Source organism: Plectrocnemia conspersa, unplaced genomic scaffold (assembly GCF_051122295.1).
Source record: "Plectrocnemia conspersa isolate PC_06_02 unplaced genomic scaffold, ASM5112229v1 ptg000011l, whole genome shotgun sequence".
Lineage (NCBI taxonomy): Eukaryota > Metazoa > Arthropoda > Insecta > Trichoptera > Polycentropodidae > Plectrocnemia > Plectrocnemia conspersa.
This window is the reverse complement of record NW_028277175.1, coordinates 7,383,962-7,401,778: the sequence shown is the minus strand read 5'-3', so window position 1 is coordinate 7,401,778 and position 17,817 is coordinate 7,383,962. Positions and strand designations below refer to the sequence as shown.

Here is a 17,817-nt window from a genome sequence, read left to right as displayed (position 1 = left end):
ATTTTAGTTTATAAAAGTATGTGCCAAAAGTTATTAATTTTTATTTTAATACTATTTTATTATCTATTATAGAACATATTTAACTATTTATATCTTTACTATTTTCTGTAAAATTTTTCGAAGGCAGTTTTTGCTTTTTTATATACCATTTTAAGAAAAAAATAATTCATTTTTATTTTTATTTTATCTAATTTCTATAATAAAATGTTTTTTGTTACCTAACTTATTTCCTAAGATTTTATTTTTCGAAGTAAAAAAATAAAATTTGGCATTTTAAAATATTATAGAACATATTTAACCTCTACTATTTTCTGTAAGATTTTCAAACAGAGTTTATTCTTTGTTATGTACCATTTTAAGAATAGAGTAAATATTTTTTATTTTTATTTTATCTAATTTCTATAATAAAATGTTTTTTATTACTTAACTTATTATATGGTAACTTATTATATGATTAGAATTATTGCAGTGTTTTTACGTGTTCTTAAATTTCGTTAAATTCTACAAAAAGAATAAAAAAAAATTAATTTTTTTTACACATTTTTAAGATTTTCTAAGATTTTTTAATAAAGTCAAAATATTTTTAATACTTTAAATAGCCGTTATTAAAAAAGGGCGATTCAGTCTAGTTTACGAACTTGGCCGATATATTTATTGTACAAATGCAATATTTAAAATTAAAAATAAAATTAAAATAAAACATATTTTATTTTTATTTTTTCAAAATTTTTTATACAATTTTTTTAATTAAATCTTTCTTTTTATGTATTCAAAATATCCACTAGTTGTGAAAAAAATAGTGAATTAGGCTTACAAATGAACTTGAAAGTTTTATTTTAATATCACTAAAACCACAATAGTTATCATGTCCTTAAAAATCCACATAAATAACAAAAAATATGTGAAAAAAACATTTTTTTCTTCATTCTTTTAAAATAGAGGCTTAGAACAATTATATATAAGATTATTTTATAAAAAATATTTTTTTCATGTTCAATATTCAAAAATAAATGGTGGATCAGACTGGCTATCAAATCTTACAGAGATATTTATAAAATCTATGTATAGAATAACTTTTATAAAGCAAGGTGGCTGATATAATTCGATAGACCGACTAGATCGTCAAATGATTCCAGCTGATAAAAAATCGATGTGCAGTTTCTAAAAAAATGTCACAAAATTTTGTATTAATTAGTGTTTAAATATATATATTATATATACATTAAATTATGTTTGTACACTCCTTTATAATATTGATTGTGTTTGAGTAAGCTTTCTTTACTATTTTAGTTATTTAACTTTTACCTTATAGTATTCCCAGTATTACAATCATGGAACATCTCGAAAAACTCGTAACAAAACAGAACAAATAGAAAAAAATGTTTTATGGTATATGTCATTATGATTTCTTGAAATTTTTCATAAATATTAAAAGAAAATATCCTGGAAAAAATGGGTTAAAATTACGGCTGTTATCATTTCCTCAAAAACGAGCATAAATGACAAAAAAAACCTTAAATTTTAATTATTTTTATTCAAGATTTTTTTTAATGGAGCTAAATAAAATATATTTTAAATTGCCACCAGTTTGAAAAAAATGTGGTTCAGACTGGCTTACGAATTTAGCCAAAATATTTACAAGCTCTATTTTTAAAATAAGTATTTTAATACACATAAATTAAAAAAACTTAAAAAATTTAATATCGTTTGACCTTCAATTTTTTTTAAAGATATTTTATTGAGCTACGATGCATGGAAAATCTATCTGAAAACTAATATGTTAAAAATTATTGAATAATGTTATACATAGAATGTCATTATTTTAAAACAGTTATAAAAAGTTATTTAAAAATATATATTATAGTTTATAATATCAATATGTTAATAAATAAAAATAAAAATATAAACTCCACGGCGGGGAATCGAACCCCGGTCTCCCGCGTGACAGGCGGGGATACTTACCACTATACTACCGAGGACTGTATCGGCCCGGAGTATTTCGAAGAAAATCTATTCGTAAACTGACCTACTACACGTATATCAAACATAGACTCGCATACTAAAAATAAACGTTACTCTCGCTTAATCATACTTATTTCTTATCTCAATTCGTTCCGGCGTATGTATAAGTGAAGATATATTTATTTTACAATACGATCGACTTAACTGTTCTCCATTATGTATATTCATCAATGGACCATGAAAAGAAGCTGGGCACTGAAAAGACTTGACAAACGAGCGAAAAGTTTACTAGTATTGATTGGCAGTCCCGCGGGATTATGCGGTGGACCAGCTCGGCGAGGCTGTGGCATCTGTACCTAGATTAACTCTCCGTGATATGTGCCCCGCAGAGGAACTACTACACTGCCGCATAGGAAATGGGATACCTCCTCGATTGGATTTAACTACCACTTAATATATTGCTGTCGTGAAACACTACTAACTGCAACATTTTAAATCTGTACACATACACACAAAGAACATCTTTAGACCAGTGATTCATAAGTTTCTATACTTACGATCCACTTTTAGAATATTAAACTTTGGTAACGACTTATTTTATTTATTTTTATAATTTTAAATATTTAGTTTTCAAGCTAGTATGTTGTTTACAGATATATAATAAAATATCAGATGAACTAAAATACTGTAATCTACGAATAAGTATGATATGTTGAGACGAATAGAATAAAGGCATATTACTGAGATACTAAAGCATTATATAAGTCCAGAAATAGTTTATGTCTAAAAAGAGACATTATAATATATTATTAAAAAATATATTAAGGAAAATAAGATAACTCATAAAGTACCACAGTCAGGTTCATTATTGTTTGCGTCATATGTAAATGATCATCAAAGATACTGATCGCTCAAATTTGATACGGCTTTGAGAAGTTAAAGATAGTACGTTCTTATAGGTCTGATTAGCAATTTCATTATAAAATGTTGTGAAGTCAGTCTCACTGCTTCTCTAAAGCGTATTTTGATCTACTTCTCAAGACGTCATTATTCACTGTTCTTTGGAAATGCACAAAGATATTCCTATTCATAAAATGGTGAAAAATTGTCAATTAAGTAATATAAATTGTTTTGCATTCTGCTGATTTCCATGCGTAAATTCTTATTATCGAAGTGGGTTCTTAGATCACCAAAGCAAAAATAAAGCCGCCGGCCGGTTAGGGTAATATAAAATCGCAAAAAAATGTTGGCCATTCAAATATTTACGATCTTCCAAGAAAGTATGCATATTTTCAAACATCTGACACGAACACGTTTAGAAAGATATTATCTGAGTGTCTTCTTTTATTGTTTAATCAAAAAATTTTGTCATTCACAACTTACTTTACTTTACCTACGCAATGTTGTAAAAAGAGCAGTGGTTGTAAACCTTTAAAAAATAATCGTTCAAATTTAAAAAATGCTTTATAAAATATCTCTAGAAATGAGAATTCTCAATTTTACATTTTTATCGAGAAATTCTTGAGAAATATTAGTTACCATTTCTTCAAAGTGGACGTGCACATAGATGCGAGACTATTATGCTCACGGGACGTCCCTGATTCTAATTTCAATCACTTCACAATCATTATTAATAGAATTTACGTATGAAAATGATATCATAAAAATGCACGAGGCACACATATCCTCGGTAGTATAGTGGTAAGTATCCCCGCCTGTCACGCGGGAGACCGGGGTTCGATTCCCCGCCGTGGAGATTTTTTTAAATATTTAAAATATATTTTTTAATTTTAAAACACACAAAAAATAATCTCCACGGCGGGGAATCGAACCCCGGTCTCCCGCGTGACAGGCGGGGATACTCACCACTATACTACCGAGGACTGTACTGAACAAATGCAAAATTATATTTTTCTACCAATTGTTAGATTGGTTTGATAACATTATGATCAACTTCTAATCACACACATGATAAGAAGTTAATCATAATGTTATCATTGCGGCTGAAAGTTAGTTTTCCTGATTTTTCATACATTCATCTATGCCAAAGTAATATGTTAAAAATTTTAAGTCACTATCAAATGAGTTAAGCTAACGAAATATAAACCTATAAAATAAATCATATATACCTAACATATTTCATATCCGATTAAAGTAAAAAAAAGTTACTCGAACGTCGATTATAATATTAAAAAATAAAAAAATAAAAAACAGCTATTGACCCCGACGTGATTTGAACACGCAACCTTCTGATCTGGAGTCAGACGCGCTACCGTTGCGCCACGGAGTCGTGTCTAATCGAAGCTCAGAAAACCGTTCGTAAGTGAGTACTAGTATCTAAATTAATCTAAGTTTATTTTCACAGATATGCCGCAATTCGGACTCGGATCGGGAAACTCGCACTGGGGCTACGGCGGCACGGGGGCGTATTCCCCGTACCTGACTGGTGGGGCGCTGTCATCGTGCGCGGGCCCCACCGCGCCTCAGTTTGGACCTCCCGCTCTCACCTTCCCGGGGGCGCCGCCCGACCAGCCCACGCCCCAATCTCAAGACTTCACGCCCAACACCAGTGAGTATGGAGATGTAATTTTATTTGCTACTAAAACCTTTATAAAACGATATTTCACTATAAACTATTCGGGTAGCTTGAGAGATGGTAACTAGGGTTTCTGGCTCGATTCTATATGTATCTGGGTATTTTATACCATTCCACTGGTTAAAGACTAACTGACATGTCAATGGTCTTTTATTCACTAGATTACCGGCAAATAAGATTTATTTTAAACCTCAAAAACATCATTTAAAATCTGTATTAAGAATTATTACCCATTATCAAATGAATGCATATAATTTTATTCATTTCAAACAATGTATTTTTTTAACATATATGTATAGCAAATTTATTTGTATAAATATGATTTTCACACGAATATTTATATTTTAAAGTCAATAAGTAAAAAATTGACGATTAGCTTATGAATATTAATTTATAGATATTAATAAATTTTAGTATAATTCATAACCGTCTTCTCAGTTTTTAAAGTAACGATATTCTTTCTGATTGGACGGTTATTGTTGTGATACTTAAGAAGGTAATTATATTATATATACTTTTAATAATTGAGAATCAAAGTAAAATGTTGCAATTTTTTTATTTAAATTAAATAAATAATTAATTTTAAGCCAATAAGTTTTATTCTCTATCGCTAAATTTATTTATCCTTCATTAGAAAAAAATAAACTCAGTTATTTTTAAATGGTATAACATTTTTGAGTGAAGATGTGTTAGTTTAAAATATATGTTACAGTGAATGTGTATTTTTCAGCAAGTTATATTCTTCCTTTTATCAAATTTATTTTACATACTAGCCCAGTATTTTTATATAAATTAAAATATAACCATCCTGAGCTAATAGATTATCATATAATTTTAAAACACAGAAAAAATAATACATAGAAAGAAAAAACCCATAAAATAATACAATTACATCATTCGACCGGACCAGCTCCTCGTAGCTGACATTATAATAGCTCAATGTGCAATGTCAGTGTATTAAGGATCAATATGGCGACCACCATATAGTTCTTTGATATCGGTCATAATTGTTTCGAATGAATTGTTAAAAAGTGTCTTCTTTAGCGATCTACCTAATAGTAATTCTGAAATTAATAAGCACCGTGTTTTAATTTTTTTTTACATTTTTATGAATAGTTGCAGCACTAAATTTCATCTTTCTTTTTCACCACCTTCTTAAAAACAATAGTTACATTTATAAATATCTTATTTCAACTTCTTATTTGAAAGTCTAAAAGTCATTTTCACCAATTCCCTTTACTTTATTTAATTTTCAACGTATTATTTATTAACACTTTTTAGTTCTATCATTTTTAAAACATAATTAAAAAAACAATCTAATAAAAACGTTGTTGCAGCTATGTCCAAATCTCTTACAATTGCGTTTAATGAATGTTCGTTAGTATTTAGGCACTGACCGTATCATTTGTTCGAGTCCATTTGTTTTTGTGATTTGCACAAATATGTCGATCATTACTGGCGTAGTCACCTCAAGTGGACGTCCCAAACGATGTTTATTACTTGTGGATGTACGACCACGTTTAAACTCATTTACCCAATAATATTATAGATGTTCTATGAACTTCATACAACTCGGCTTTGATTTCTTTCGGGGTTTTGTCTTTTAAATGAAAATGTTTAATCACTTCACGAAATCATGTATTTATTGTTTAAAAATAATAAAAGGTTGTTTGCTTCAATCGATTGTAAAAATAAAAAGACGCCATAGAAATCGCTAATAATTCGACAGCAGTATATTATTGACGGATGGTATTTTTCAGAAACAAACTTGTTTCGATACTACTAGCGCTATCTCTTAGAATTTGTAAAGAGCTATTGACCTACTCACCTATCCTCGTATCATGCAATGCCAACAAAGAAAAAACACTTTTTTTGTTTTTTGAAAGTGACAAATACATAAAGTAAATCGCAAAATGGCTTTTTAGCTAATCTTTTTGGCTAATTTCTTCACATATATCAAAGAGGTCCTGCCAGCTTTGAAATGTTTGTTGACTTTATTCAAAAATTACATTGTATTTTTTTATGGTGCTGTTTTTGGTGAAAATTTGACAGTTTTATACATTTGTACAGGTTCGTTACCAATGGCAGATTATCGAAAGAATATTTCACTCCTTTAGGGGTTCCACAAGAGTCCAAAGTAGGCCCTCTACTCTTTACGTTATTTATTTTTAGCATTATTTATTATTATTTTTAATATACTATGCATTAGAACCACTTCTCTATTTATAATTATACGAAAGGATAAACACAAATTAATGTGTTTTTGCGTTTAAAAAGAAGCACCGTTGGGAGACCACTTAATGGGTTGTATACGCACCATAAATCATAAAGGATTAGGATTTGTCACCTTGAGAGTAGATAACGCGCGTAGCCGTTTCCAATCTGCCTTATCGACCAACGGAAAACTATATTCGTAGAAATTCACCATCTTTCTCTGATTGGTCGTCCCGCTAAAAAAGGGTGGACCAAAGAAACCATAGAGGTAGAAGTAGTGTAAATACTGGGACCTTGGCATCCATGAATTATTTACACTCAGATATTTCGTCTGATCACTTTCTTTTCGACACTTCGTCTGACACAGACTTGAACATTCAGATCGTAGTTCAAGGCATACAAGCTTTAAGAGACCTTTAACCGCAACCAATTGGAAGAAATTTTAACTTCGGACCCACGGACAACCCATCTCAGCTGTTGCGCAACAAACAATTCATCATTGTCCTTACACCCTCGGACTATAAACTTATTAGTATATGGTATTATTTTTCTACCGTCGTGACGCGCTAGAATAAACTTTTAAGTCAGGTTTGTCTTATTTTAATTTAAATAAATAAATATATGTTCAAAATTGAATCATATTCTTGTTCTAGAAATAACCACGGAGTAAAATTTTCTGATGCTAAATGGTAATTTATTAGCGTATGACCATGCACATAGATTTTCAAATTTTCTCAATGAAATCTATACTAATAAATTCCTAAAATAAGAACTTGCAATTGTTTAATATCAATTATAAATATTTATTCTCATTAATAAATAGAGAAAAAACATTTATGTGTCGAGATCAGAACCTTGAGTAATTCTTGATGTGGCAATGTTTTCAGATGCCTGTTGAATTGAACATATTGACAACGATCTTAAAGTATGATTAAAAAAATCATTTTGCGTTAAATCATAAAAACTCAAACCCATGTTTTTTATAACTAAGATCTGATTTTGTTTATCCTGTTGTTATTACCCAAGCACCATTAGAAAAGAGACACTTTACTTTTGATATTAACTATTATCATCACACTTTTTAATTCTGAACACCAATTTTTTTATAAATATTTTAATATATCTGCTCGATCATTGTTTACTGAATTTCTCTTTTTAACATAGCCACGCGTATGAGCACACATGTGTTGCGCATATATAAAATATTCATATGAAAACGTGCATAGTCCAATTGAAAAACAGACCGCATTACAAATATACCAATATTTCAGCCGTGTTTCAGTCGCGTCGTTTGTTTATATGTACGTATGTAAGTGTATTCAATATGCACCGAACAAACGGTGATGGGAAACTATAATGTATAGGGTGTTTCGGCAATGTGTAGTTATTATTATTTATGTGCTTGTGCAAAATAGTTGTGCAGCGTGCGGTGCAGTGTTTGTGTGGCGCTGAACTGTGAGGTGACGTATCCGGATTGGCAAGCTGGGTAACTAAACTAGTTCACTGAGGTCATTCGGCGAGGTCATTGTACTGACTATTATTAAGTGAAAGGGAAAGGATGCTGGCTTAATAGCATAACGTGACAAATACACGTAACGGAATATATTTATTATTTTATTAATTTATTTAGCTAATATAACTAATTTTTACACTAAATATAACACATAATATAAACATAAACAGAAAATAAAAAAAAAAACTTTATATTATAATTTATTTCTTAATGCACAAAGGTGTTTCTATATTCCATTTATGAAACCTGCTACAGTTTTATTTTTGCGGATTGTCTTAGGAATATTATTATACAAATTCAGACCTCCGTACATAATTCCTAAGTTATCTTATACCTAACTATTCTTAAATTGTCATCATTAAATCTATGTACATCTTTATTTTTTATTAAATACTTATTAAATATTATAGTAATATATTATATATAAATATTAAAACATTCATCTTTGATATTTCTTTAAGATTTAACCATTCCAATCTATCAATCGTACTTCTGTAACTAGTAAATATAAGATATTTTTTTTAAGACTACTCTCATTGCCCTATTTTTTAATTTTGCAACATCATTTCATCTAATTTATTAAACATATCTAATATTATTATACAATAATTAAAATATATTATTATATTATTGTAAAAAAAATTGTGTTTATAGCATATTTTTCATTCTAGATAATATACTTATTTTTGTACTAATTTTTATTAATATGTAATTACAATCTATAATTGCTCCTACATATTTTATAATATCAACTATCTATATAATACAGTTATCTATATCTTCAAACATATATATTCATACTTTTAGCTTTCGTTGAATGAATAGATTATTTAAAATATGATACTAAAAACACTGCACTATTTATCAAAAAATATTTATAAACTATTTTTAATTAATTTAATCGGCACTGGTTAACAACTTAAGTAATATTAACAAGAAACAAGTATCAACATAAGTAATAAAGAATTTGTTCTTGATATTGTGTTTATTTTTTGTAATTCGTAAAATGCATGTAATAATTTATTACGATATTCATCAACAAGTTTGGGAAAATCTAGAAAAACCTAACATATGTTTATCGATTAGAACTAAACTTATTTTAAAATCACTAATTCCTATTTACCAGACGCGAAAGAAATAGTAAACATCTCGGGTCCATATGAACTTCAAATTCAGGTATTAGTCTGGCTTTAACCATTAATTTAAATTATGCGCATCTTGACTTAACAGGTTACCCCAATCACGACGGTAAAAAAATAATACATATTATAGTATGTATATGAAAAAATAAATAAAATATACATGGCCAGTTCCTCGTAGCTAACATTAAATAGATTAATGTACAATGCCAGTGTATTAAGGAGCTGGATGACGAGAGACAATTGCGAATTGAATAGTACGGACGTCATGGCTCTAATGGGTATCAAAAGGAATTGTGACTTTCGAAGACGTTCCGAAACCCAAAACTGAAATTCATCGAAAATAGTTTGATTGTCATAAAGAAATGCTTAGTGACATAAAACTTTCTGCGAGAACTTTCGTTTGAAAAGTATCGCCGTACATGTACGGTGGTAGATCTTTCCCTGTTTTTAGGTACCCCATAAAACTGAATATATAATAAATAAAAAACATTATAATTACAAAAATAAAAAATATTTGAGCATCCTCGATGTCTTACCGCAAACTTTACCGATGCTAATTTTTATTTAATAAATATCGCTTATTTTTTTAATTGTTAGTGAACTTGATAAAATAAAACTGAAAAAATAATTTAACTTAGTCATTTTATTTAATTTCTGCGACAAACGAAGTTGAGAATTGTTATACATTTAAATTTACGAATTGTGACGCATTGGGCTAACGTGTTTTATGATTTAATTTAAGACGTAATCATTTTGTTATATATTATATGTACTTTGCAAGCACACTGTTGCACCTGGCGAGTGCATCGGAAAATATGAATCGATACACAATATGTGCAGTATCTGGATATGTGCACATCGGTTGGTGGTGGTGCGTTGATAGAGATGCGACGGTGCCCGTCGAGGTACCTGTGTGGAGAGTGGCCGCCGTTAGATTTATCTGTTTGCCATACCTCGGCGGGCCCATCAATCAATTTGATGGCCACTATTTTATCTGGACGCCCGAAACGTACTGGCCGGCGGGCGTCAAAATTATGTGGGTCGGCTTTGCGATTATTTCACAACAAATTCCAAAATTCCACCTCCACCACCACCACTTACAGTCATAACAATACATATACTTGTTTTGCTCATAATGAAGTACAGAATTTCTCTCGACGTTTCGAATTCTATGTTCAACTCATTATCATGGGTATCTGAGATATATCATCAATGCAGAAAATAATGTCATATGTTTATCAACAGGTGTCTCTTTGGTTTGCATATATACTTCAAAATCACTTATATATCCAGAACCACTAAATTACGATGGTAATAAGACAATAAGTCATTTTAAAACAGTATAAAAACACATTATTTTGAGTAAATTCATTTTTATTTCTCAACATTGTCGCATTTTAGCTCGATACACATAGCCCAGCGTTTTTCAACCTTTTCAAACCATTCAAAAAGAAAGATTCCGGAAGGCCCTCAAAATGTGCTTCATTTTTGGCGATAGCCTCCTCATTTGACGTCATCTTTATCTTCATTTTTGGAATGAGTAAGAAGTCGCTGGAGGGAAAAATCTGGTAAATATAATGGTCGAGGCAATAATTCGAAGCGAAATTCATGCATTTTTGCTTTCGAAACTGCGCAAGTGTGTGTACTTCAACCACACGATTACGTTTATTCTGCACTTTGAGCAAACAATTTGACTCGTCGATCATTTCTGGCGTAGTCACCTCAAGTGAACGTCCCGAGCTATGTTCATCACGTTTAAGCTCATTCATCCAACTGTAAACAGTTTTAAATAGTAGAGATATGCCATGAACTTCATCCAACTCGGCTTTGATTTCTTTCGGTGTTATGCTATTCAAATGAAAGTGTTTAATAACCACACGAAACTTGTTTTTTCCCATTGTTTAAAAATAACAATCGATTATAAAAATAAAAGAACGCGATGGAAACGGCTGACAATTTATCAGTCAGTCTATTGACAAATGAAACTTACTACTAGCGCCGTCTTTTGGATTTTTTAAGGACTTTTTCACCTAACACAATATGTAGATATTCGTGAAAAGTGGATATCGAGCACCGTGTCTAAAGAAGAATTTTCGGATCCATTTCACCATTGATACGACAAGGAACTGTACGAGTTGTATCAGGAGCCTGGTGTCATCAAGTATATTAAAATACAACAAAAACAAAATTTGACTGTTTTTTTCTCGGTAATACCAGTTTTGAAAATCCCAGTATTATTGCAATCCTTAGTCGTCACTGCTTTTACAAATTGCATTTAAGTTTTTAAAGCGTTAATTGCGCCTAAAAGGAAATTTTAGCGTCATGCTGTTAAATTGTTATACAGTGCTTATATAAATCCATTTATTGTGTTAATAAACATATAATAAAAATACGGTTCATATCAAGACATAATTAATGGGATCAGCCACCATGCAATCTGCACCCCTACAGTTATAGTTTTTAATATAATCAACCACTTACTTAAAAAAATAATTTTTGTTCTCAGTTTTACCGGACACAACGGCCTCAGATCTGGACCAACACCTATCAGGCCTTGTGGGCACACCTCCGTCCCACAACCATTCCTCCACAACTTCGAGTCTTCTGGTTCCAAGATACCCCAACAACAACACAGGAGACTTCAGCTTATCAGCAGGACCCAGATCTCTCAGCGACAACAGTTCTCAAGCCGAATCTCCAGTGCAAGACGATCTACTAACATCAAACACTGGATCGAACTTGGGCATCACACACTTAGGAAACACTGCGAACTCTACCAACTTCCCATCCCTCATGTCCAGCCATCAAAACTCTACATCCGGCTACCCAACTGGCAACTGCAACAACTCCTTATATCCTGTATTACCGGCTAGTTTGCTCTATAGCCAATTATACACAGCTGCCAATCAAACACATAATTTCCATCCTCTACATTCGAACTCTATACACTCTGCTCAGAATCATCATAACGATCTTCAGTCGATGATGGATCAGATAACTTCTACTACAGGCAGTCATAGGCAGCAGCACATGTCGTTGAATCAGAACAGTGGTGGTAGTGATTTGCTCGGTGGTAGTTCTTGTGCAGCGGCTGCTGCTAGAGGCGGTGAAGACGGTAGAGGCAATGGTCTCAATGGACAGAGAGGACAGCAGCAGAACGACGGCAATGCGGTAGTTTGGAGGCCGTATTAATGAATTGTTATAGTTTTAAGAATAACACTGAAGCAATCTAGTTTTAAGTAGTACTGTGAGATATTCTAAAAACAATCTGGACGTTGTAAGATAACAGAGGTGTGTACTTATTTTTGTTCATTCATTGTGTTATTGATATTTTTATTTTTTAATTACGAAAACGTGTATGTGATTTATATAAGAAATAAAATTTCTTTAAAATTATCGGTAAATCGAAATTTATCTAATTAAGATTAATTATAAAATGATGTAAAAATTACCATTTTTTATAAATTAAAAGATCATGATTCAAAACAGAAATCGTCCGTTACATATGTTTTCCTTATCATTGTTTTTTTTCTATATTTGATATTAATTTAATAATTAAAAAATATTACTGTTTAAAATGTTTATTATGTATATTTTTAATTTAATTATAATTTTATGGGTAATAATTAAAAAAAAAAAATATTTAAAGAAATGATCGTGAATCTTTGGCTTAATAATAAATATAATTCTAAAAGTGACATTAAAATTTTATCTTTAGAAAAATCAGGGCAAGGATATACATATATGTATATATTATTTACTCAACAATTTTTATTAATTGTGATTAGTATTATTTTAAATATTGATAAAATTTAAAGATGCAGTCACATTGTATTGTTTAATAATCATAAATAAATTTCAGTCAAATGGATAAGGAAAATTGAAAGAAATGGTTTAATATAAAAATCACGAGCTATAAAATATTAGTTTTTTTAAGGGTAAATCAGAGTTTCTGTAATATTTTACTTTTCATTATTTAATCGAAGCCTTAAATTATTTATAAAATTATATAGGCAAAGATTCATTCACGTTACGACATATTAAACCCCACGTTATCATAATTGTTTTAACTATTATTATTACTTTAATTATGTATGTATTATTATTACTTTATAATGTAAATATCATGCGCTCATGAACTGAAAATAGTTGAATTGTTGTAAAAATTGTAAATTTTACATAGATTAAATAATTTGTAGATAATCGGAAATTAATTTTAAAGTCATAGATAATTGTATTATAATATAAAATCGAATCGATGCACAGTTTTATTATATAAAATTTTATTTTTAATTTATCAATTCAAATGAAAGTGTAAGTATGTATTAAACTATAATATAATAACGTAAATTTGTCATATTTAGCGATGGAATCATAGTAAATAGGAGTGAAAAACCAAAACATGACCTCAAATTTGTAGTTAATAAAAAATATATAAATAAAAAAGAAAGAAAAACGACAAAGCCACACCCGAAAATATTTTATATATTGTATATATTATATATGTAGATAAGCACAGGTGTTCAGGTGGTTTACTGTTTTTTTATTATTAAAATTAAAATATGTTTTGGTAAGTACTTTTATACTAAAGTATAAAATTAAAAATGCAACACGATTATGATGCGTGTTTGTATGTGCAATATTATGTTTATTCATATGAAAAATTTATTTGGTTTACGTTATTGTATTAAGAAATGTTGTATGTTAATATTTGCGAAAACTTCGTCAAATGTCGAAGGTAATCTGCAATCATCCATTTGTTGCATTTGATTGTTTATAAATTGTGTTTTTAAAAATAAAAAAGTCATAAATATTACTTCATGTTTTATTTAAAAAATATTTAGGATTGGAATAAGATTATGTTACAATCATTATAAATCAGCGCAATTAAAATGTGACAAGAACAATAAAGGAAATTTCACTTACTGGCTGGAAAGTAATTTTGTGGATAAACAGCTATCGATATGACGCTAAAATTTTCTTTCCAGCGCAATTAGTACGTTTAAAAACAAATATTTATTGTAGCACGTGTTGAAATACAAAATAACAACATATTGGGTTTTTGATTCACAAAAAATATATATAGTACCATTTCTCTATTACCGATCGTAACATTTGTGTCACAATCCATATGATAGTACTAGACTTAAATTAAATAAATAATCGAGATTTAAGTACCAGCTATTGCACTAATGGTCAAACAGGAAAATTGTTGATCCTATTTATTTTTCTAAACAATGTACTCGCTACCACTGGAGCTAGCGTCAAACCAACACAGACACAATACTAGTCAAGATCTTAACCCTAACTGATTTTCCATTTGAATCGTCATATTTTGTTTAGTTATCTTTTATCAGAGCTTCGAGACAGCTTGTAGACTTAATATTTAAAATCATAGCAGGAATAATCTATTACATTTCTATATACGTATTGTATATCTAGTGATTTTTTTGGCATTGAAGCACTAGAACAGCGTTTCAGTATTTTTTAAGACGAATTTTCCAAGATTTTTATTTAACTTAAAAAAATAGGTTTGGTCTATGTGTTTTAAAAACAAGGTGGAACTCTAGTTAAAACGAAAATAAAAATAAGACTTTAATTAGAAAGAATATATTCTGTCAAAGAAACATTAGTTTAACTCACTTTACTTAAAAATTATTCACACAGAATCTGCTGTTCATAGAGCAGCATTAAAAATAGTTGCTAAAAGCGAAAAAATAATCTTTAGCATGTTTTATTAACTCAGTAAAATCAATCATTTATAGTTTTTAAACTGAAATTGGTCTGCAGGAAATGAACGAAGTGACCATATTCCTTATTTTACAATTGTCTGCATTAACATTGTTAAGCATAAAAGTAAAAAAACTTTGGTTAAATAAATTGTTGAATTCAATAAAAAGAAAATATATCGAAACTTATTTAATTTTGACTTATTCATAATTTATATTATTTTTTATTAGTATTGACTTATTAAACATCTTTTTATAATCAAATAAAATATAATTTATATTAATTTATTATAATTTTTACATACAGTGTAGGTATGTAGGTATTTAATAATGTATTGGTTGCCTATTGGAACTACGCGTACTCTCGTACATCACATGCACGTACGAAATCCAATTACGATGAAGGTATGGGAAAATCATAGTGGTGCAAATCATTATACATATGTATAATACAAATACATAGGATGCATTTTGTCGCATTTGGAAACGAGCAAAATGTGCAATCGTTCGTATTATTTACGCATGCGTGAATATCTGTTGAATTCGGTGGAAGCTTTTTGATTTGCTTTCATATTAAATATTTTTTTCTATTGGGTAGGTATAATAAATGGGTATACGATTAAGCACAATGCATAACAAACTTTAACAAAGAGAACGTATTGTAAACCACTAGTTTAAATAAATATTTGGGAGATTTGAAAGTATTGTGAAAAAAAAGAGCAGCCATTTTTTTAGAAAAGGATGTTAAAAGTTTCTTTGATTCTGTAGGATAAGAGAAAAGTTTTTTACAATAAAACTAATTAAAGAACAATAGATCTCAAGATAGTTTAAATATTATCAATCAAAGGCCTTTAATATAGATATATGATGATTAATGATTAATTTAAATAAAATATTCTGACGCAACATCTAAAAATAAATTAAGAAAATATTTTTTTTTAGATGTTGCGTCATTAAAAATAACAAAAATAAATAACACAAAATATCAAATCATGCAATCGGTAAGTCTCTATCCAATTTTATATAAAAAAAATGCTTTATTTCAGAATAAAATCAGTTGTACGAAAAAGCAATTTATATGAATAGGTTTTAGAAATCGACTAATGCTTAAATTACAATTAATGCTAATAAATCAATTTCTTTAATATTTAAATCATATATAAAGGAATAGGGTTTCAACCTCTTGCACAATTTTTTATAATTAAGAGACAATTTCAAACAAACACGTCTCAAAAGTATGGCCACACACAACAATAGAAGAGAGATCTCATTACAAACACCTGTGTTAATAATTGGAAATATTGCATAAACCACCTAAAAGCACATCCGTTTAGAGACGTTAATCACCTAATAATAATTACAGAATAAAACTGCGTATAATACTATTGTTATTCTATCCTGTGGTTAGCGATCACCGACATGGCCACCTTAACCATTTATTTTTTAAGAAGCTAACACATTTTGGGTACGTCTTATAAGCAATGCAATTGGCCAGCAAACATTATTATTTGCGATTTTATAGAACTGTCTTAAGCCAGCAATATAAAAGGTGTGACACTTGGTCATAAAGGCAGAGACGCGGTCAGAAACGCCACGAAGTCACGCATGCAAAGACAAGCTAAGACACTGCATGGACACTAACATCGAGAAAGATCCCGGCTGTTCCTCGAAATCCCAGTTGACAATAATACAACTTGACACACCAGAAAAGACTGTGAATTCGAAGAATTGCCATTTTAAACCCACTGGATAATAGCGGCATCCATATTTTTCTATATATGTGTTAATTTATATATGTTTATAACATAAACTGTTACTAGCTGCTCAGCGTCTAATTGGCTGCAAAGTCACACCCTATTGCCTATTATTACCCTTTGCTATACTGTGATGTACACCAAGTGTACATGTAATTTTATTATGTAAAATTTTTTTTATAAATATTAGGGAAAAAAACGTTTATATATTAGGCATTTCTTAGCGATACACTTACATTATAAATTAATTATTTTGAATGTATATTTAATTTTAGGAAGTATAAAATTTAATATTCTGTCAAACGACATTATTTTCATAAATAAATATTTGCAACGTTTACTTTTTATACATTTAGTTTCTACGTCTGTCAACAGCACAAGGCTGCAGAGGAGATCTCGTCTGAGGAGAAAGAGAAGGAGGCTAATAAATTCCTTATTTTAAATAAGATTAGGAATATCTATCAGATATGGAAAACAATAAAAAAATTCGTGAAAAATCACCATTTGATTAAGGTTGTAGCAGTGGTAGCCATAAATCTATTCAATGACAATACAATGTCATATTTTTACCAAATTCTCGAAAGGAAATAAAAGTAAATGTCACTGAATAAAGTTCTACGAGAAGAAAAATATTTTTTTGAGCTATTAGTGATAGACTGCAGTAATTTCGATATGAATAATTATTGAATTTAATTAATTTATATTAAATTTAAATAATAAAAAAATATAAAAAAATACCTGTATATTGTATTGATCATTTTTATATGGTTTTTTCAAATACATTTTCAAAATAAAATGAATTTTTGTTTAAATTGTGTCATAATATAAAAACAATTCTGCCTGTCTGTAAAAAAATATTTTTTTATCTTCAATACATTTTGTGGCTCTTATGGATATTTTTTTATGG

At 29.4% G+C, this 17,817-nt stretch overlaps 1 protein-coding gene and 4 non-coding genes across 8 annotated transcripts in view; 2 read left to right on the top strand and 3 right to left on the bottom strand.

Annotated features, from left to right (window-relative positions):
• Nucleotides 1-14,243, top strand: part of RunxA (RUNX family transcription factor Runt related A) — a 71,692-nt gene extending 57,449 nt beyond the window's left edge. For 2 of the 4 annotated variants that reach the window (XM_088196865.1, XM_088196863.1), the window contains exons 5-6: nt 4,328-4,531; nt 11,934-14,243. In XM_088196865.1, coding sequence (XP_088052991.1) covers nt 4,328-4,531; nt 11,934-12,619 — 890 coding nt within the window. In that variant the 3' untranslated portion in view covers nt 12,620-14,243. Of the gene's footprint in view, nt 1-4,327; nt 4,532-7,955; nt 8,365-11,933 lie in introns of those variants that run through there. The other 2 variants (XR_015811303.1, XR_015811304.1) reach the window with 2 other exon arrangements.
• Nucleotides 1,908-1,979, bottom strand: TRNAD-GUC (transfer RNA aspartic acid (anticodon GUC)). Its single transcript has one exon. It is a non-coding gene; the product is annotated as a tRNA-Asp (tRNA).
• On the top strand, nt 3,647-3,718 carry TRNAD-GUC (transfer RNA aspartic acid (anticodon GUC)). Its single transcript has one exon. It is a non-coding gene; the product is annotated as a tRNA-Asp (tRNA).
• On the bottom strand, nt 3,774-3,845 carry TRNAD-GUC (transfer RNA aspartic acid (anticodon GUC)). The gene has a single exon. It is a non-coding gene; the product is annotated as a tRNA-Asp (tRNA).
• On the bottom strand, nt 4,181-4,252 carry TRNAW-CCA (transfer RNA tryptophan (anticodon CCA)). The gene has a single exon. It is a non-coding gene; the product is annotated as a tRNA-Trp (tRNA).
• Nucleotides 14,244-17,817: the final 3,574 nt, after the last annotated feature.